The 20,703-nt window shown below is 37.1% G+C and overlaps 2 protein-coding genes across 5 annotated transcripts in view; both read left to right on the top strand.

The window, feature by feature from the left end:
* The window catches only part of ASG3 (SNF2 domain-containing protein / helicase domain-containing protein), a 50,938-nt gene extending 34,636 nt beyond the window's left edge, over nucleotides 1-16,302 (top strand). For 2 of the 4 annotated variants that reach the window (XM_088126418.1, XM_088126417.1), the window contains 6 exons: nucleotides 6,058-6,183; nucleotides 6,258-6,922; nucleotides 8,670-8,812; nucleotides 15,577-15,726; nucleotides 15,888-16,002; nucleotides 16,087-16,302. In XM_088126418.1, coding sequence (XP_087982544.1) covers nucleotides 6,058-6,183; nucleotides 6,258-6,922; nucleotides 8,670-8,812; nucleotides 15,577-15,726; nucleotides 15,888-16,002; nucleotides 16,087-16,111 — 1,224 coding nt within the window. In that variant the 3' untranslated portion in view covers nucleotides 16,112-16,302. Of the gene's footprint in view, nucleotides 1-6,057; nucleotides 6,184-6,257; nucleotides 6,923-8,669; nucleotides 8,813-11,960; nucleotides 12,057-15,556; nucleotides 15,727-15,887; nucleotides 16,003-16,086 lie in introns of those variants that run through there. The other 2 variants (XR_015792202.1, XM_088126419.1) reach the window with 2 other exon arrangements.
* LOC148210258 (uncharacterized) lies at nucleotides 9,243-11,941 on the top strand. Its single transcript, XM_088126574.1, has 2 exons — nucleotides 9,243-11,877; nucleotides 11,922-11,941. Exons 1-2 carry the CDS (start codon nucleotides 10,839-10,841, stop codon nucleotides 11,939-11,941), a joined length of 1,059 nt encoding a protein of 352 aa, XP_087982700.1. The 5' UTR covers nucleotides 9,243-10,838.
* Nucleotides 16,303-20,703: the final 4,401 nt, after the last annotated feature.

Here is a 20,703-nt window from a genome sequence, read left to right as displayed (position 1 = left end):
TCGCTTTTTTACCTCAAGATTTTATTTTTCCTTTTTTATGAACAATATTCTTTCTTTATTTCCCCAACTCTTTTTTTTTTCCCAATTCTTTCAATGTTTTTGTTTTTTTCTATAGAGATGGTTGGAAATGTTAAAAAAACCAATTAAAGGAGCAAGAAAAGATCCAGAAAGAATAGTACTTAAAGTGCAAAATTGGAAAATTCTATATTTATACTGAATACAATTTTTGTAACATAATTATTAAAGGAGGTGTTATAAAAAATCATCTTGGAGGAACGCATAAAAATGTTGTACTATGAAATCAAGAACCTGATGAAGTTAAACGAGAGATTCAAGATTATCTAAAAAAAGAGAAATGACTAAGATGACAAGTCAAAAGCAATTTGAAGATATGGTTGGAGGGGCTTCATATTATCATAGTGCAACTTTTCAAGTAGTTGTGGTGTTTCTTCGAGAGGAATTTAAGGGCCAATGGATCAATTTATGGTGGTTGAATCTGGTGGTGGAAATGGGTTCAAAATTAAGTCACAATAAATGCAAAAGAGGCTCGCAATTCTGTTAGTGTAGATATGGAGGTTTTTTTTTTTTTTTTTTTTCTAAAAATGATATTTCATTTAATGTGGCTACAAGTGCTTCCTTTGTGAATGTGTCAATCTATTGGTTTATATGGTCGAGGTTTGAAACCAACCACCAATTACGCATGAACTAGTTCATGGATTTTGAAAAAGGATATAAAAACTAAAAGTAATTTTGTGGGTGACATATGCAAGACATGAGCAAACATTGGAGTGTTAATCTTATTTAATGGATGGAAGGATATGAGAGAACGAAGTTTAATTAAACTTCTTGTGAACTCACCAATTGGAATAGTTTTTTTTGAAATCTATTGATACTTATAATGCAGTAAAGGATTCAAACATGTTATTTTGGCTTCTGGATGATGTAGTGGATGAAATTGGAGAGAATCTTGTAGTTCAAGTTGTGCAGATAATGCATCGAACTACAAGTCGGCGTCGTGGGTTGTTCTCCATCGTTGCCGTCTGCTCTGTTGATTCGAAGGTCGTCGTTTGGGGTCGTTGAGATCCGTTGCCATCTCTGCTGTACGAGCCTTGCACTTCTGTTCCACCACCACCTACTACTGTTCTGTTCGTCGTTGATCGGCTGTGCATCGCCATTCGCTGCTGTCAGAGCCGCCACCATCCGCTACTACTTCACAGATCTGCTTCTGTGGTGTGGATCGTGAGTCGTACATCTGCAACTGTTGTCTGCTGCTTCACTATTTCGTGGGTTGTGGGAGTCTTACAAACCCTAGACCGATTTGGTTGGTTCGTCCAATCCAGTCCGGTTCATCCAGTTCGGCTCGGTTCACTCAGATTTGCTTGGTTTGCTCAGTTTTCCCAGATCAGTTTGGTTCGTCTGGTTTGGTTTGGTTCACCTGGTTCGCCCATTTTTTTGATTTGGCTTTCTTGGTTATTTGATTATCTCCTCTCTAATATCAGTTTGTGGTCTAGTTTGCTTCAGTTAAAGTACTATCATGGTTGAAGAAATCGTTGAAATTACTCAAAGTCTAGCAGAAATGGAGCAAGTTTACACAAATAGTGTTGAATCAAATCCTTTTAATAGAGAGCATCTATCAGAATAGCTGTATCAACTATCGTCCGAAATATGGCTCTCTCCTCTCTCCTCTGCTCTCTCCCTTCTCCCCTCATCCTTTTCGTCCATCTTCATCTCAACACCATCCTTTCCGTGACATGGCTTCACTGACCTCACCGTCGACACTGTTTTTGGCTTCGATATGGCAAATCGGCGTTTGAATGTGAGGATAGAGAACAAATCCTTTTCATTCTCCTTCGATGAACGGTCTAAAGGTAGAGTGATCTTGATAGAAGAGTTCCACTTGCAACGAAGATTTTTTGTGTCTTTAGAAGAAGTTGTTGTGGTGTGGCTTTCAGAGTCGATAGATGACCTTCTTCTCTCCCCCCAAGCTCAGAAGTTTTTTTAGGAAGACACAGTGTATCAATGGCTTTGTTTTTATCCTGAAAACTACCAATAAACGAGGCAGTTTCATTGAAATCACTAAAGTGCAGAATTCAGGTGGAAAAACAAACATTGTGGTTCCTGTAGGAGAAGACTTCAGAGGCTGGGGTGATTTTAAGCAACTTCTTCTTGATTTTCTTAATGGTTTTGAAACCCGAAGCAAAGAGAAAAGTATTAAACACACAAAACAACCAAACCAGAAAATTTCATTTGTGGATGCAGTGACCAAATCCCCTAACCTGACTGAACAAAAGAAGTGTCATCCTCAAAAGAAAGAAATAAGACCCATAAATTGGAACCAAGTGCTAGTTCTTACCCGAAGAGATTTACACGACAATTGGGGGAAAATTTTAGAAACTTTAGAGAGTCAACTCCAAGTAAGTCTTATTCTTAATGCTTTCCACCCTGACAAAGCCATTCTTCGGTGCCCCAATGAAGATCTGGCCCATTTGTTGAGTATGAATAAAGTCTGGGTTACTTTTGGTGATTTAGCTCTTAGAGTGGAAAAATGGAACTAGGAGAAACACGGGTATAGCACTGTGGTCCCATCCTATGGTGGATGGATAAAGTTCAGAAATATCCCCCTGCATCTTTGGAGTGAAGATTTGTTTCAGAAGATAGGGAACTGTTTTGGAGGTTTTATTGATTATGCTGATGAAAATGCTGCTAGACTTGAATGTATGGACGTTGCAATTAAAGTTAAAGGCAATTATTGTGGTTTTGTTCCAGCTGGTCTCACCATTAAAGAAAATGAAGATGTTTTCCACGTGCAGACAGCAACGTTTGAAGATATTAAGTTTTTGGTCGGAAAAGAGGTCTCCATCCGTGGCGGTTTCTCGCCGGAGGCGGCCGCAAATTTTCAGTGTGGTCCGGCCAGCCACCCGGGACCTTGTTTGGTGGATAGATGGAGGGTGGATGATGGATTCTCTTACCCGGTGGTCCATATCTTCCCTCCACTGTTTGAAATTTGTGCAGCCTCAAAAACAGATAAAAGTTTGACAGATTTAGGGCAGAAAGGACAGCCTACTTTTTTGTCAAAAGTTCCCACGGGTGAAAAAAGTACAAAAGGGACCTTTTATAGAAACGAGGACTGTCAAATGCAAAAGCAAGCTCAATCCTATCACAAAAAAGGGATCTTGAAAAAACACTCCGATCTGACAGCTCTAAACACGGTTCCCCAACCAAGGAAAGTGGCTTTTACAAAAGGACAAAAGGGTTCCCCATCCTTCCAAAAAGGTATAGTCTTTTCAACTGAAGAGGAAAGGCATCAGAAGAGAAAATTGGCTAGGGAGGAAGAAATAGCGAAAAAAGAAAAGAAAAAAGGTAAACAAATTGAGGTTTCATCAGAATCCTCTTGGTCCAGTGAAGAAATTGATTGTCCAGACAGTCCACATCCTGTTGACTTTGTGCAAAATTTTCCAGAAGGTTACCAAGCCTGTTTTGAGGAGTCGCATGACAATGACTTGATGGACAGGGGAAGGAGTTGATGTGAGGCAGAATCTTTAGCTAGTAACGACCTTGATAGGGCGGAGGAAGAATCACCAGAAGTTTCTTCGCCACAAAAGGTCTTCCCCTTTACAAAAAAGATGGTGGTTCTTCTTTGGGAGAACAATCTTTGTATTCGTCCAATCCCAAATAAAAACAAAGCTACAAGCAAAGGTACAAAATCAAACAATACAGAGAGTAGGGAGCTGAAGAATCTGTTGGCTACTTGGGAAAATGAGGCAAAGATAGCAAGGCAGAATGTAGATGAGGGCCTTTCGGTGGCTCAATGAAGCTGATCTCTTGGAATGTGAGGGGTATGGGAGCTGCCTCAAAAAGAGCTCTGATCAAGGATCTTCTTCGTAAAGAAGATCCAGACATAGTTTGTTTGCAGGAGACAAAGAAAAGCTCGGTAGATAGGAGGTTAATTAAGTCAATTTGGAGCTCTCGTAATATTCGCTGGCCGGCTCTTGAGGCAGAGGACACTGCTGGGGGTATCCTGGTGTTATGGAATGAACAAAAGTTAACTATTTTAGATTCTTTGTTGGGTTCCTTCTCTGTCTCCCTTAATTTCAGATTTTTTGATGGCAGGACAGGGTGGTTCTCAGGTATCTATGGACCTCCTTCTACTAGAGGCAAACAACGACCTCCTGGACCCTCCTTTGGACAATGGTTCTTACACTTGGTCAAATATGCGTTCCTCCCCAATTCTTTCGAGGTTAGATCGTTTTCTTTTATCTAAGGGATGGGTCTCAATTTTTGCAGATCAAAGGGCTACTAGACTCTTTCGCACCATTTCTGACCATTATCCAATTAAAATGGCATCTAAAGATATTAAATGGGGCCCTACTCCTTTTAGATTTGAAAATGCTTGGTTAGAGTCCCATCTCTTGATGCCGTTTGTTGATCAATGGTGGAAAACTAATCCTCTTCAAGGATGGCCGGGTTATGGTTTCATGAAGAAACTTCAGGGTCTGAAACGGGTGCTCACCAAATGCAACAGAGAGGTTTTTGGCCACATTGGATTTCTTCAGAGTCAAGCTGATCATACCATTTTCTATAAACGTTCTGGAAATAATAAAATTGCAATTTTGATTGTCTACGTAGATGATATTGTGCTTACAGGTGATGATGAAGTAGAATTGGCCACTTTAAAGAAAAGACTTGCATGCGAATTTCAAATCAAGGACCTAGGAACGTTAAAATACTTCCTAGGTATGGAGTTTGCAAGATCTAAGAAAGGTATCTTTGTTAATCAAAGAAAATACATTCTTGATTTACTTGAAGAAACAGGTTTGCTTGGATGCAAGATAGCTGAGACTCCTATTGAACCTAATTTGAAATTGGAAGCTGCAAAAGAAGAAGTGAAGGATAAGGAACGATATCAAAGCCTTATGGGAAGACTCATTTACTTATCTCACACACGTCCAGATATTACTTTTGCAGTGAGTATGGTAAGCCAATTTATGCATTCACCAGGACCAGTCACTTTGAAGCTAGCTGCCTATAGAATTTTAAGATATCTGAAAGGAACCCCCAGGAAAAGGTATATTGTTCAAAAAACACAACCATTTATAGGTTGAAGTTTATACCGATGCTGATTGGGCAGGAAGTACGATAGATAGAAGATCTACTTCAGGTTACTGTTCGTTTGTTGGAGGTAACTTAGTCACTTGGCGAAGTAAAAAGCAAAATGTAGTAGCCAGAAGTAGCGCTGAAGCTGAATTTAGGGCCTTAGCCCATGGTATTTGTGAAGGGATATGGATAAGAAGATTGCTTGAAGAATTGAAAGTCTCTCAGAACGCACCCATATGAGTTTATTGGGACAACAAGGCTGCCATCTCCATAGCCCACAATCCAGTCCAACATGATAGGACTAAGCATATTGAAATTGACAAATATTTCATAAAGGAAAAAGTGGACACTGGTGTGATATGTATCCCTTATCTCCCAACAATAGAACAGACTGCTGATGTGTTGACGAAAGGACTACCAAAAGTACAATTTGACAGGATGATTGACAAGCTAGCAATGGAAGATATCTTTAAACCAGCTTAAGGGGGAGTGTTGGTTTATTTGTGAATATTTGTGAATATTAGTTGTAATTAGGTGTAAATATTAATTATTATTCTATTCTTATTTACATTCCTTTTATGTATTTTGCCTTTCTCCTATATAAGAAGGCTATGTATTTCTTACTTATGAGACATTGGAATACAAATAATTTTATTCCATCAAAACTAAGTATTTCAAATCATTCAAAATCATGTGGTATCAAACAGCAGAATTCTTTTGAAATCCGTTATGATTTTGAAATCCTTCAAAATTCGAGGTACCAAACAGAGTAGAAGTGTTTACTTATCCTAATAGATAAGGGGTTCGTTTTCTTTCTTCTTTCCAACTGCTATTTATACTCTTGTATCCACTCTTTAAAGTTTTTAAGTAAGAATAATTATTTTTCTTATTAATTAACAGGTATGAAAACGGTAATAATTATTACTTCAGTTTTTTCATTGATCAATGTTTATGATATTGTAGGTTATATTCTATGAACAAGATTGGAATCCACAGGTGGACAAGCAAGCTTTACAAAGGGCGCATCGAATTGGTCAAATGAATCATGTGTTGTCGATAAATCTTGTTACATCCCAATCTGTCGAAGAAGTAAGATCTGCCGCGTAATATTTGAAACAAACGTGGTCACCTTAGTCCTTTGTGATTCTGGATTATTTGTGCAGGTTATTATGAGAAGGGCAGAAAGGAAATTGCAACTTAGCCAAAAGGTTGTAGGTGATGATTATATTGATCAGGAAGCTGAAGAAATTGCAGTAAATGAAACTGGTGGCTTACGATCTATCATATTTGGGTTGCATATTTTTGATCAAGGGCAAATGGACACTGAAAAACCAGGAGAGTTTGAGGTGTCAAATATTAGTGCAATGGCTGAAAGAGTTATTGCTCTGCGCCATAAAAAATTATCAAACAAGGATGATGGGAAATTTTTGGTTAATCCAATGAATTTATCAGATGGTTGCGATCTTTCTATTGGAGAAGGTACTACCAATGCCAATTTTGACCCGGGTCTTGATGAAGTCTCATATCGGTCATGGATAGAGAAGTTTAAGGAAGCATCTCAATCTGGTGCTAATCAAAACATGGAGTTGGGAAACCGGAAAACTGTATCTAGAGATAAGAGTCTAAAACTTGAGGCTGTAAAGAAGAAGGCAGAAGAAAAGAAACTGTCTAAATGGGATGCCCTTGGATATCATTCATTAACTGTTGAAGATCCAATCTTACCTGTTGATGGTGATCTAATTTCAGATTCTGGCTCTGTTCACTTTGTCTATGGAGATTGCACACATCCGTCAATCCATTGTATATCTGAGCCTACAATCGCATTCAGGTTTGAGCTTTATGCCTTTGTAACTTTGGCAAAAAATATTCATGATCCTCTCTTTTACTTTGTTTTCTCAATTATTTTATTACGTACATGTTATTCTTGGTGCCTTTTTGCTTTATTATCTTGTTGGTATTTAACTGCTAAGGATCCCATATTGAAAAAACAAGAGATCTGACTAGGATTTATAATATAAGTGGGCTATTGCCAAGTTTTCTTATTGTCAATTTGTTTTGAGATGAAATCCCATGAATATTGATATGATATCCAGGCCCAAAAACTCAAACGAGCATCCGATCCAAAAATGGGATCTGATCAAGATTGGTGAATCAAAAAGAGGCACCATCTTGAGGGGGCAAGGGTCCCTCATTGAAATGATAAGGGACCTAATAAGGGTTTATAATATAAGTGACCTACTACTCTCATTGCCAATTGATTCTAAGATAGAAACTCATGAATGTTGATACTAACGATACGAAATAAATTCTTGCTTACTTACAAATGAGGGATATAAGGGTAGACTAAGTGCTAATTACAAGGAAGAACAAAAAAAATGAAAAATGAAATAGAAAAAATACATAAGGAAACACTTACCTATTATATAAGTAAAAATAAGGAAATAAAATACGGAGAAAGAGCTATACAAATATAATTTTAACACGAACACCTCCAAGCTGGTGAATGAATATAATTTTAACGCTATTGTTTTAAATTTTGCTTCTGAACTCGATCTTGCAACTAAATTTTGCTTTTTACTGTCACTCAGTTTCTACTGGAGAAAACACAATGGGCAAAATTTGATTTTCTATTGTGTATTGATCTTGCATATTCTGCATCTATATAAACTTTTAGATTTTCTCAACTGTCTTAAACAAAAATCCTCTTCAATGGAGTTCTTCAAATAATGAAGTATCTAGCACATTGCTGGGAGGTGAATTTCTTTTGGACTATGCATAAATTGACTTAGCACTTCTACGACATACACTGGTCTTGTATAAGAGATATATTAATTTTCCAACTAACCTGTGGTAAGTTTCTTATTTACTAGAGGACTCTCTTCGGTTGCACATAATCCATGATTTTGATCAATTTGGCATTCTCATTGGTCTGCTACAAAGCTTTCTTGTTTCAAAAAGTAGTTAACCATATCTTTATGTTGTAATAAGAATATGTCAATATGTCATGTTTAGAATAGGCGACTTCTATCCCAAGAAAATATTTTAGCTTTCCACGTTCTTTAACTTCAAACTCATGGATCAAACAATTTCTTAGCTTATGATGTTCCTTACCATCATTGCTAGTGACAATGATATCATCGACATAAACAATCAATGTTGTCACTCTCCCTGCAGCAGAATGTTTTATAATCAATGTATTATCTCCTTGATTTTGTTTGTAGTCCATCTTCCTCGTAACCTTAAAAAATATTGATACAACTATTTAGTATTTAAATTAAATCGACTTAAATAATTAATAAAAAAGAATTTTTTTTATAAAAAAAAAATATTGTAAGAAAGTGATACTATGAATAAAATTTAAACAACACAAATCCTTAAATAATCTCATCTATTAGTCATGGAAAAAGCATTACCTAGACATAATTATTGGAAGAGAAAAATTGCCACTTGTTAGTCATAGAGGAGACATATTGCATGCACGTGGCTATCATCTGACTTTTCTTCTTTTTATTTTTGTTCTTCTCTTCTAAGTTCTTTTTGTTCTCATTCTTCTACGTATCTTTTCCTATTCACAGTTGTGTTGATGATTCTGGAAACTGGGGGCGTGGTGGGATGTTTGATGCGCTGGAAAAACTTTCTGAAAGCATCTCTTGTGCATATCAACGAGCTTCCGAATTCGAGGACCTACATCTTGGTGATCTTCATCTCATAAAACTTGGTCAGTGTTTGCTTTTTCTCTCTCAGTGCTAAGATTTCTATGATTCAAGTTGCTCCATGTTTGTATAATTAGTGGTGCGTACGATTCCATCCTGATATCGGAGAAATTGTTTATTTTTGGAAACCAACTAGCTTGATTGAATAGAAAAGGAGTATAGGGAAAAAAATATAATTCATTATTTAGAAAATTTTATATTTTAATAAATGTATCCTTGTCATGTCCTAAATTTTCAGAAAATGATGTGTCACTGTATCTGTGTTGTTTCATATCTGTGTCTCATATCCGTATCTGTCCTTCCTAGTTTATAACTAAACTAATTATAGGGACCAAAGATAAAACTTTCCTAATGAGACAAGTAAACTATACAGCTACGAAGTTATGTGATGAAGCTGGAAAATATTTAGTCATAATCCAAAACTTTCTGATACACTAAACCACCGTTGAAAATAATACTTTTTGTATTTGGAAATTATTTATTTATCTAATTTTATTAATATTCTTTGATCTAGTTTATCTCTTGAATTTAAATTGAACTTTATCTCTTGAATTTTTTTGGTTCAGCTTGAATTCTTCAATTTTGTCCATTACATAGTTGTTTCCTGTGGGGAAAAAAGAGTGGTTATTCTTCCTTTTCATTTGTAGTATTCGAGTAAGGTCAAGTTAAGTTGATAAGCTGATAGAACTTCGATTGTATTATTCATGTTCAAAGAAGAATCAAGGGCCAAGTGAGATTTCGAGAGCTCCCTATCCTCTCCACGTTATAGCTAAACAAAACCAAATGAAAGATGCTCTTACCTCACACTCCCCAGCCTATATACCATACTACTATTTACTGTAATGCCATCGAACTGACTTCGGCCCTCTAACAGAATTTCCTAACGTCTCTCGTGGCTCAGCCTCTCTCCCCTGCTCCCTAGAATATAACTTTGTAATTGGAGGCCTAACATGAGGTTTAATAACTATAGAAAAGCCAGCTTATAGTGGCCACAGAAATTTTGGCGAGCTGCAGCCACATCAAGGGAAGAAGCCTCAGCTTATATTGGGCTTCCTCCCTTTAGTGTCTGCAGTTAACAATCTGTTGATAAAAATGCAAGCTATCGTAGTTCCGAATGAAGGATGCTTCAAAGGAATAAAATGGGCATACTTTGATAGGTCAACAGCGACTATAAGAAGAATTACAGCCTTCAGATTTTGGTAACCCTTCCACAAAGTCCACCGAAATATCCTGTCTAACCCCATACGGAATAGGTAGTGACGAACGACATACTTACTGACGAACATCCAGACTCTTGCCTTCAACTTTTTCCCAATAAACTTCCTTGGCCAGCCATTGATACGTCCTAAGAATGCCTCCATAACTATTCCTCTCTGGCAACAACGGAATAGTAGGGGAATTCAAAAGTGTTTTTAAAGTGAATACTTATTGTTGAATTAGTTAGAAGTTAAAGATTATGTGGACTTAGTTAGAAGTTGTTTAGATTTTGTATTTAAATTTAGCAAATAAATCTCCTTTTTTTGTTAGGGAAGTTAGGAGGTTATTCCTAGATTTTGTTTCCTCTTGTAACCTATAAATAGTGTCTCTATTCCTCATCTTTGATCAATCAATTTGAGAATTTATTTCTTCTCTCTTTTCTCGTATATGTCTCTTTGGTGTCTCTATCCTTAGTTTTTATGGTATCAGAGCTAGGTTTAGATTGACACCAGAGTGGTTAAAACAGCCATGATGACTGATGTGCGCAAGGATGAGAGTTCCGACGGATCGAATACGACCTCAATTTCTCTCCCTAAAAGCACATCCACGACACCTCACATCTCTATCTCTTAAAACACTTCGCTCCAAATTACCTCTCCAAAACTCAACGGAAAAAATTTTCTGCAATGGTCTCGATCGGCCCTCCTAGTTATTCGTGGCCGCAGTCGACTCGGGTACATCAATGGCACGATAGCAGAACCAGATGAAGCTGACCCTTCTTTTTCCGTGTGGGATGCACAAAACTCAATGGTCATGACATGACTCATTAACTCGATGGAGGAGGACATTAAAGAATCCTTCATCTTCTACTCAACAGCAAATGATCTTTGGAATGCGCTCACTATGGCTTTTTCTGATTTTGATAACTTGGCTCAATTGTTTGAATTACGCAGTAAGGCACGTTCCTTACGACAAGGTGAATCCGATGTTACCCAATACTACAGCTCATTACTTAGGTTGTGGGCTGAACTTGATTTATGTCTCAATCTCGAATGGGAGAACTCGAAGGATGCTGAACGCTTCCGCAAACACGTCGAGAAGGAACGAATTTATGATTTTCTTGCAAGTCTTCGTCCGGAATTAGATGATGTGCGTGGTCGCTTACTTGCCACAAAGCCAATCCCAGCCATTGACGAAATCTTCGCAGAAGTTCGCTGGGAGTCAAGCCGTAAACGTGTGATGATGGGTGATACACACACAAAACTTCTGTCCCTCCCACTGGAATCATCAGCTCTGGCGGCACGAGGTTCACCACCACCTTCATCCCGATCTACTCGGCGGAACAACCTATGGTGTGATCATTGTAAGCGCACAAACCATACAAAAGATCGGTGTTGGGAACTCCATGGTCGTCCTCAACGGAAGAATTTATCAGGGGATTATCGGCCACCTCCACCTACAAATACTCCATCTTCTCGAACCAGCTCCTCCGGCTATCAAGTGGGCCCTAGTGTGTCAAACTCCCAAGATTTGGCCATTTCTCTCCCTCCATTTTCGAAGGCACAACTTGAACAGCTCTATCGCCTCTTAACACCGCCGGTTGAGTCTACTCTTTCGTCAAGTTTTGTGGCACAACGAGGTATTTTTAGTGCAGCTTTAACAAGTCAGCAGCATTCCGATCAGTGGATCTTAGATTCGGGTGCAACTGATCATATGACCGCTTTTCATGATATGTTTACCATGTACTCACCCAACCCGATTCAGACACATGTCAAGCTTGCAAATGGGTCATCGGCCATTATTAAGAGCTTTGATTCTGTTATTCTTAGCCCAAACATTACATTGCACTCAGTGCTCCATGTGCCTAAATTATGTTGCAATCTAATTTCTGTTCAGAAGTTGACTCATGATTTAAAGTGTCAAGCCCTGTTCACTGACTCTAAGTGTTTGTTTCAGGACTTGATAACGGGAACGACGATTGGCAATGCTGATGGCTTTGAAGGGCTCTACTACTTCAGAGGACCAAGTCTAAGAAATAAACAAGTTCTCCAGGTTGGTAGTGAGTCGAATTCTAGGGAACAACAAATTCTACTTTTACATCACCGTTTAGGGCACCCGAGTTTTCAGTATCTTAAACATTTGTACCCTTCACTTTTTCATAAAAATGACCTTTTTACTTGCAAAGTGTGTCAACTTGCAAAACACTCTGCAAAACACTCTCGTACATCTTATCCTTCTGTTGAGTATATACCATCCAGTCCATTCACAATGATTCATAGTGATTTATGGGGGTCGTCTCGCATCAAAACTATGTCCGGTAAACGTTGGTTCCTTACCTTCACTGATGACCACACTAGGGTTTGTTGGGTCTATTTACTTAAAGAAAAATCAGAAACTGCATCAATCTTTCAACAGTTTCATTCTCTCATTCATAATCAATTTAATACGAGAATCAAAATTCTTCGCACAGATAAGGGGACAAAATATTTTAATCAAATATTGGGAACTTTCCTGTCTCAAAATGGAATCATTCACCAAAGTTCCTGTGTCATTACCCCCCCAACAAAATGGTATAGCTGAAAGAAAAAATAGGCATCTTTTAGAAACTGCTCGTGCTCTCATGTTCACCAATTTTGTTCCTAACTGTTTTTGGGGTGATGCTGTCCTTACTGCTTGTTATCTCATTAATCGGATGCCGTCTCGTGTTCTGAAATTTAACACTCCACTAGAAATCTTACTCACTATCTATCCGCAAATCCGATCTGTCCTCACAATTCCCCTCAAAATATTTGGATGTACTGCATTCACTCATGTTTATGATCATGAACGTCACAAATTGGAGCCAAAAGCCAGAAAGTGTGTCTTCCTTGGTTACTCTTCTACTCATAAAGGCTATAAATGCTATTGTCCATTCACCAATAAATTTTACACTACCATGGATGTCACATTTTTTGAGTCTCAATCTTTTTTCTCCCTAAATTCCCCTCAGGGGGAGACTGAGCCTATTAGAAGTAGTCTTGATGGAAATTTTTGGGAGATTGACGATCTAAATACCAGAATTGAGTCCCTTCAGTCAAAAATACCTGAGATTGATGGTCTAAATACCGAGTCACCTCAGCCAAAAATACCTATCCCGATCGTCCCAATTACTCAGATAGAAGAGTCAGTTCCTATTATTTCCTGTAATAATGAAGATGATCAAGTCAACCCAAATCGAAGTGACAAGCAACCTGAGACTCTTGTTTATTCTCGGCGACAAACGGTTCAAAGAGGAGTGGAGCCACCACAGCCTCAACAGAAAAGTCATGAATCCATCTCGTCCTTAGGTACTGAACAATCTACCCTTGTGCCTCAAGACAAGACTAATGATCTTGATCTTCCTATTGCACTTAGGAAGGGTGTGAGATCGTGTACTCAACATCCAATTGCTCGATGTATTGGTTATAGTCATTTATCTTCAGCAGTTCAGACCTTGGCTCTTAATCTGGAAGCCAATGAGGTACCAAAATCCATTCAAGAGGCTATGAGCAATCCACAGTGGAAAAATGCGGTAGATGATGAAATGAAGGCTTTGAAGCTTAATGATACGTGGACAGTAGTTGATCGTCCTCAAGATAAACCAACGGTAGGATGCCGATGGATCTTTACTGGCAAATATAAGGCTGATGGGTCCATTGAAAGGTATAAAGCAAGATTGGTGGCCAAAGGATACTCTCAGACTTTTGGGGTAGACTATCAGGAGACATTTGCACCCGTTGCAAAATTAAACACAATCCGTGTCCTCTTGTCTCTTGCTGCAAATCTGGATTGGAAACTACAACAACTGGATGTCAAGAATGCATTCCTCAATGGAGATTTGGAAGAAGAGGTGTACATGGACCTTCCTCCTGGATTTGACATTGATAAGTATGATGGAAAGGTGTGTAAGCTGAAGAAATCTCTCTATGGTTTAAAACAATCCCCACGTGCATGGTTCGGGCGATTTTCAAAGGCTGTTTGTAAACAAGGATATACCCAAGCTCAAACTGACCATACAATGTTCTATAGGCACTCTCAAGGTAAGATCACCATCCTCATTGTTTATGTCGATGATATTATTGTCACAGGTGACCATCATGAAGAAATAGAGAGACTAAAACAGGCACTTGGAAAGGAATTCGAAATAAAGGACCTGGGAACACTTCGGTATTTTCTAGGGATGGAAGTTGCTAGGAGCACAACCGGTATATCTGTGTGTCAAAGAAAATATGTACTAGACCTCTTGAAGGAAATCGGAATGCTTGGATGTAAACCATCTGATACTCCAATAAGTCCCAATCATAAGTTGGGAGAGAGCCTAGATGGGGTACCCGTTGATAAAGGGAGATATCAGCGTCTTGTTGGAAGATTAATCTATTTATCCCACACTAGGCCGGATATTGCATTTGCAGTGAGTGTTGTAAGTCAATACATGCATGCTCCTACTGAAGAACACATGGAAGCCGTGTATCATATTCTTAGATATCTTAAAGGAACTCCAAGGCTTGGATTATTTTTCGGAAAGGATGATGACAGAAAGATTAAGGTGTTTACAGATGCTGATTGGGCAGGTTCTATTCAAGATAGGAGATCTACGACAGGATATTGTACCTTCGTATGGGGTAATCTTGTTACATGGAGGAGTAAGAAACAACCAGTTGTTGCAAGAAGTAGTGCTGAGGCTGAATTCAGGGCATTATCTCATGGTATTTGTGAGATAATGTGGCTGAAACTCCTCCTCCAAGAACTCAAGATCAGGTTTGATAGTTCAATGGAAGTCTATTGTGACAACAAGGCTGCAATTGCTATTGCACACAATCCAGTGCATCATGATTGTACTAAACATGTTGAGGTTGACAGGCATTTTATCAAGGAGAAGATTGAAGAGAAAATTATAAATCTGATGTATGTTCCATCATCAGATCAAGTTGCACATATCCTAACAAAAGGACTCTTAAGACCCGTATTTGAAAGGTTGTTGATCAAGCTGAAACTGTTCAATCTGTATAGTCCAGCTTGAGGGGGAGTGTTGAATTAGTTAGAAGTTAAGATTATGTGGACTTAGTTAGAAGTTGTTTTAAAGTTGTTTAGATTTTGTGTTTAAATTTAGCAAATAAATCTCCTTTTTTTGTTACGGAAGTTAGGAGGTTATTCCTAGATTTTGTTTCCTCTTGTAACCTATAAATAGTGCCTCTATTCCTCATCTTTGATCAATCAATTTGAGAATTTATTTCTTCTCTCTTTTCTCGTGCCTCTATTCCTCATCTTTGATCAATCAATTTGAGAATTTATTTCTTCTCTCTTTTCTCGTGTATGTCTCTCTGGTGTCTCTATCCTTAGTTTTTACTTATTATACAAGTTAATCAATATTGGAAGCTTCCTCTAACTAGTAGATTAAGTGCTTTTTATTTGTTTTTATAACTTGAACTACTTTTGATTATAAAAAGCACTTTTTTTTTTAATCAGTATGCTTTTACATGATACTGAAGCTCACAGCAGGAAGCTTTTACATGATCAAATTGAAAATAGTTTAGACTATATTTCCCTTGTGCAGAGGACAACAGTGATAATGCTCCTCAATGGGTTGCTTTGGGTGTTGTACAATCTTATAATCCGAGGCGAAAAGTCCCAAGATCCAACATTTCTCTTCCACATTTGGACAACTGCATATTAAAGGCATCCTCCGTAGCAGCACAAAATTCTGGTAACCATTGCACTTCTTGATCTCTGCCTTGCGCTTCATGTCATGCTTTAAAAACCCGACATCATTGTCGATAAGCTGTCCTCTCACACTTTGATTCTCTTTTTGTCAACTATTGTTTGTGTGTCATTATATTGAATGGCTATTCATTTCCTTGTTAAAAGCTTCAATCCACATGCCACGGATTGGCTACCAAGACGGATCAGATCGCTCCGAGTGGTACGCTGTGGAACGTCTTCTTCGAAAATATGCCTCGATTTACAACATTAAAATCTATGTGTACGTCTCTATTTCTCTCATTTTCCACACGATTTCTTTGTTGGTGGCGAGATATAAGTTATAAGTTGATGAGTTCTCTTGCAGGTACTACTACCGAAGGACAGGTTGACGCTCAAACTTTCTAACTTTGTTGCAAATATTGCCATTCTTGGCAAATGTTGTTTTGTATGTATATATACATATTATAAAGTGGATTAGAATCTTCCACTTTTTCTGGGGGGATCGAAGCTAAAAGGGAGGACTGTTTTTAAAGAGTATATTATGAATTTAATAACAAGTTACTATTATAAATCTTGTTCACCGAGGACTTATTCTTTGCTCCCCAAGTCCATAAAAGTCTATAGAAGGGTGATGCCTTTGTTGAATAACACACCCAAAAGGAAAATCTAAGAAGAAAAGAAGAAAAGCGTTTCTCAAATTCACAACTCTTATTTTGGCACGAGTCTTGCCATTTTCATAAAGTTAAAAGGTACGTTATTTATTTTTTCTTTGTTGTGATCAATAAGTTAATAAGTTATACGTAGTTTTGCATGTTTGGTGTATATTCAATTTCTAATATAAATACATCTCTTTGTGATAATTTTATTGTTGACAAAGTTGGAGGGCTATAACTCTTGATATTAATTGTGAAAATAATTGTCATGGATGAAATCCATGTGAATGCTATGAATCTGGAAAATTCACATTGTAGATACGTGTGTTTAAATTATGTTTTCGATAAAGTTTAAAAAATGTAAGCTCACTTTGATTAATATGCACTTGAAGAAATAAGTGCTCGGTTTGATTGCATGCACTTGAAGTTGTGTAAGTGATTTTAAAGTAATGCATATATGGTATATACTCCTGTAGTAGCAATATTAAGAAACTTGATATGAAAGGTATATTATGAGTTATGTATCATGTCTTCTAGTGATCAAACAAATCAATGAGTTTTTAAATGAAAAGTCAAATCTCACCCAACTGTGTTGAAATAATTGATAATTGTGTTAAATTTTGAGATCATCAAAGTATTGAAAAATGTTTGCGTAAAGTGAATGATACCTGTCATGCTAAGTTTTTGGTTGATTTTTTTTAAAAGCCTCGTTGAAGAAAAAGGGAAAGAATGTTTGAAAGCAAAGTTTGCATATACATAATAGTTCTTTTGACCCTCCTAATATAAAATACTTGGATGTTGCAAATTTTGTTAAGTCTTCCAAAGAGATAGTGGACATTATTGAAGTAGTTTTTAGATCTCCTAAAGAGATTATGAATCTCAAATCTATGCCTCATAGATAGTGCAATTATGCACATGATACTTAAAAGTAAAAAGTATTCTAAAATATATTTCAAAAATATTAATATTTGTAGCAAAAGTCAATACAATATTAAGTTTTAAACTTGATTGAAGGTTTGGAAAAGCAAATGTTATTTTGTCTAGAGGAACAAAATTCGCGATTGATAATGCATTATTCTCTAATAAATCAATGAGAAATCTACTAAGTTTTATAGATAAACGTTGTTGATTCGTCCCAAGCTTGGGACTGCAAATGTAGGTTAAACTGTGATGTGAAGATTACAATGGGCTTATTTTTTACTCTAGAACAATGGCTACCTAGCTTCTAAGCACACAACAATGACTACGTAGCTTCTAAGCACCACGATAATGACTAGTTAAGGAACACAGAATGAAAAACCTCACAAGAATTGTGAGAACTAGCTTTCGACGATGCTCCACATACCAAGTTCTTTTTCTTCCTCTCTGCCGAAGAACTGCCCACTTTCTGCTACTTTTTTAATCTCACGAAAAAACTACATATAAAAGTAGGTAATGGCTAAAATTAACGAAGAAGATAATAAAATGGTTTAGATTCTAGGCCCAAATCTCATTTCCCAATACTTGCAATGTCTTTTCTTTTTCTTCCTCTACTCTCCCAACAATTTCTCACTTTGAGACAAAACATCAATCTCACATTCTACTGCTTCAATGTTCTTGTAACACCAAGTTTCTACTCCTACTGAACTTTTAAACTTCTTGGTAAACACCAAGGCTCCTTTTATAACAATTTATGATCTTTTTGGAAATTCTAAAGCTCCTCCCGCAAATTTAGTAAACTTGCAAAAAACATAATATCATAAAAATATTTGTTTTCATCAGTATTGCCTTGAGGTTGGACAACCTATGTGGATTCGTCTCCCATACATAAAAGACACATCGACATACTCCCACTAAAACTAAGTGGTAACACTTGATGCTTCTTTCTTCAATTGATTTGTTTCATGTCTTCGATGCAAGCTTGTTGCCAAGTTTGAGACTTCATTCTTAACCTCAACACCTACTATGGTCTTCCTCTTTAATGCAACCTTTTGCCTATGTAACTTTATCAATTCGCTAATCCATCTGACAATTGGGGTTACCACATGACAATCAATTGAACTATCTTTCTATTTATGACTTCCCAATTTTTGAACCTTAATTGATGATTTGCATCTTATGTCTCATTGATCTTTCGACAGCACTAAAACTTGATGTGTACACTGTAGAAGTTTTGTGGCCAACAACCACTAGCTTGAACGCTCTGATGAGTTTCTATATGTTCCCACCAAACTCACTTCAATAACCACAATCGTCCAACTTACATATAGAGATAAGATTCATTGTAATACTGGGTACATACTTGACATCTTGCAGAACCAACTCAGTCCCACTATTAGTCTTTAAACTAACATTTTCAATCCCTTTTGTCTTGGAAAGTCTTCCATTTTCTATCTTCACTAGACCACGATTGCCTGTAATGAAAGATTTGAACAATCTCCTATCTAAAGATAAGCGTACAAAAGTTGCACTGTCTATTACCTATTCTGATGACTAGTCTTCTATTATTGCGTTACTCCCAACACGAACGAGGGTATCATGCACAACTACATTTGCATTTGCCTACAGCTTTTCAGATCCTCCAATTTTCTATAGTGCCTCTTGAAGTGATCATTCTTGTGGCAGTAATAACATTTGATTTCTCCATTCTCATTCCTCATTCTATTTCTATATTGTCTATCATCATATTTAACATTTTCTTTACCTTTCAGCTGAACTGCCAATGCTGAGCTAGAACCAGAACCAGAAGTGGATTCTTTTCCACTTTCTTTCCTGCTAATTTGCTCATCAATTATAGCATCACATAATTATTTAAATTTTAAACTCTTACGTCCTAACAAATTAGACACACTTGTCTTCCTCGTTTCCCAACTTCCAGATGAAAAAGTCAATAATAAAATAGCATTTGCCTCATCACTTAATGTATTCTTAAGAGAAGCTAACTGGTTGATTAATTAGTGACTTCATTTATATGAGAATTCACAGAAGCATTCTCATCCATACGTGCAAATGTTAAAATATCTCCTAACAAGATATACTTTATTACTGGTAGAGGATTCTTCGTACCTGTTCCTCAATGCATTCACAGACCTATTGATGTTGTCTCATTTACCACGGGACTCGCCACATTCATTGATAGATACAAGATAATGATAACAACTGCCTGTTCATCCACATCTTCCCAATCTTCATCCTTCATTCAGCTGGTCGTTCCTTCAAAATTTTGTGCACCTTTTTGCAGGTTAAGTAAGCCTTAATATTAATTTTCCAATATCCAAACTTGGCTCCATTAAACGTCATAATTCCTTCAAAACTAGAGTGCTCGCCAAATGCCATTATTTTGAACCAAAAGAGCTATGATACCAGTTGTTGGGAAAAATATAAAACACAGTCCTCCTATAAGAGCTATCCAGCATGATTTAACTAATTTCCACTTCCTTAGAATGAAGCAGATCACAGTTTAATCATTAATAAAGGAAATACGAGATAGATATAGAAAATTAAACACCATAAAATATCTGGTTCATTCCAAGCTCGGGGCTACTTCCAATCTTCTGCAAATGCATGTTCCATTATGAAGAGAAGATTACAATGGACCTCTGCTTTCGCTCTCAACGCTCTTTAGATACCACAACAATGACTACTTAGCTTCTAAGCACCACGAAAATGGTTACTTAGGAATACAAAATGAAAAACCTCACAAGAATCGTGAGAAAGGGCTGCAGACAATGCTCCACATACCAAGTTCTCCTTTTTCTTTCTCATTGTTTGAAGAACTGTCGCCATTCGCTGCTACTTTTTTAATATCACGAAAAACTCTATATAAAAGAAGGCAATAACTAAAGGGAAATTCTTAGGATGGCTACGCATAGGTTACCGTTAAGAAAAATGGCCAAAATTTTTCTGTCATGGCCAAATTTGGTTCCCTCAAAATTTTGGGGAAGTGTATAATTTCATATTTATCCCTCCATACATTTCATGTCCATATTGCCCTTGCAGCCTTTCTCAATTTTACCCATCCACGTTTTTAGCCTCCCACATTCGACAAATCACATGTTCAAACGAATCCCTAAAATCTCTCCCCAACTAGTAAGATGTTATCAACTTAATATTGGAACCACCCTAACTACAAAATCTAAATAATTCCTAAAATCTTTCCACAAAATTGAAACCACCAAATCTATTTATATCATTCAAGCTAGTTTAAAATATTATTAATTTTTTTTAACCTAACTAATTGGTTTGAAAATTCTACTGCAATCAGCAACCTTAAATACGGTGTCTCTTTAATATTCTTGCACAATGTGTCATTAATCCCCACCCATTTTCTTGTTACATTTTTTCAGGAA

This window comes from Momordica charantia (genome assembly GCF_013281855.1).
Source record: "Momordica charantia cultivar OHB3-1 chromosome 7 unlocalized genomic scaffold, Mcharantia_2.0 BLBB01000007.1, whole genome shotgun sequence".
In the NCBI taxonomy this organism is placed as follows: Eukaryota; Viridiplantae; Streptophyta; class Magnoliopsida; order Cucurbitales; family Cucurbitaceae; genus Momordica; species Momordica charantia.
This window is presented reverse-complemented; position numbering and strand designations above follow the sequence as displayed.

What these genes read in the sequence shown, in the direction of transcription:
- LOC148210258 (XM_088126574.1), top strand. Translation starts at nt 10,839, where the DNA reads ATGGAGGAGGACATTAAAGAATCCTTCATCTTCTACTCAACAGCAAAT. An exon ending in GCTCCATGTGCCTAAATTAT is followed by an intron (nt 11,878 to 11,921) that starts GTTGCAATCTAA and finishes CATGATTTAAAG; the next exon opens with TGTCAAGCCCTGTTCACTGA.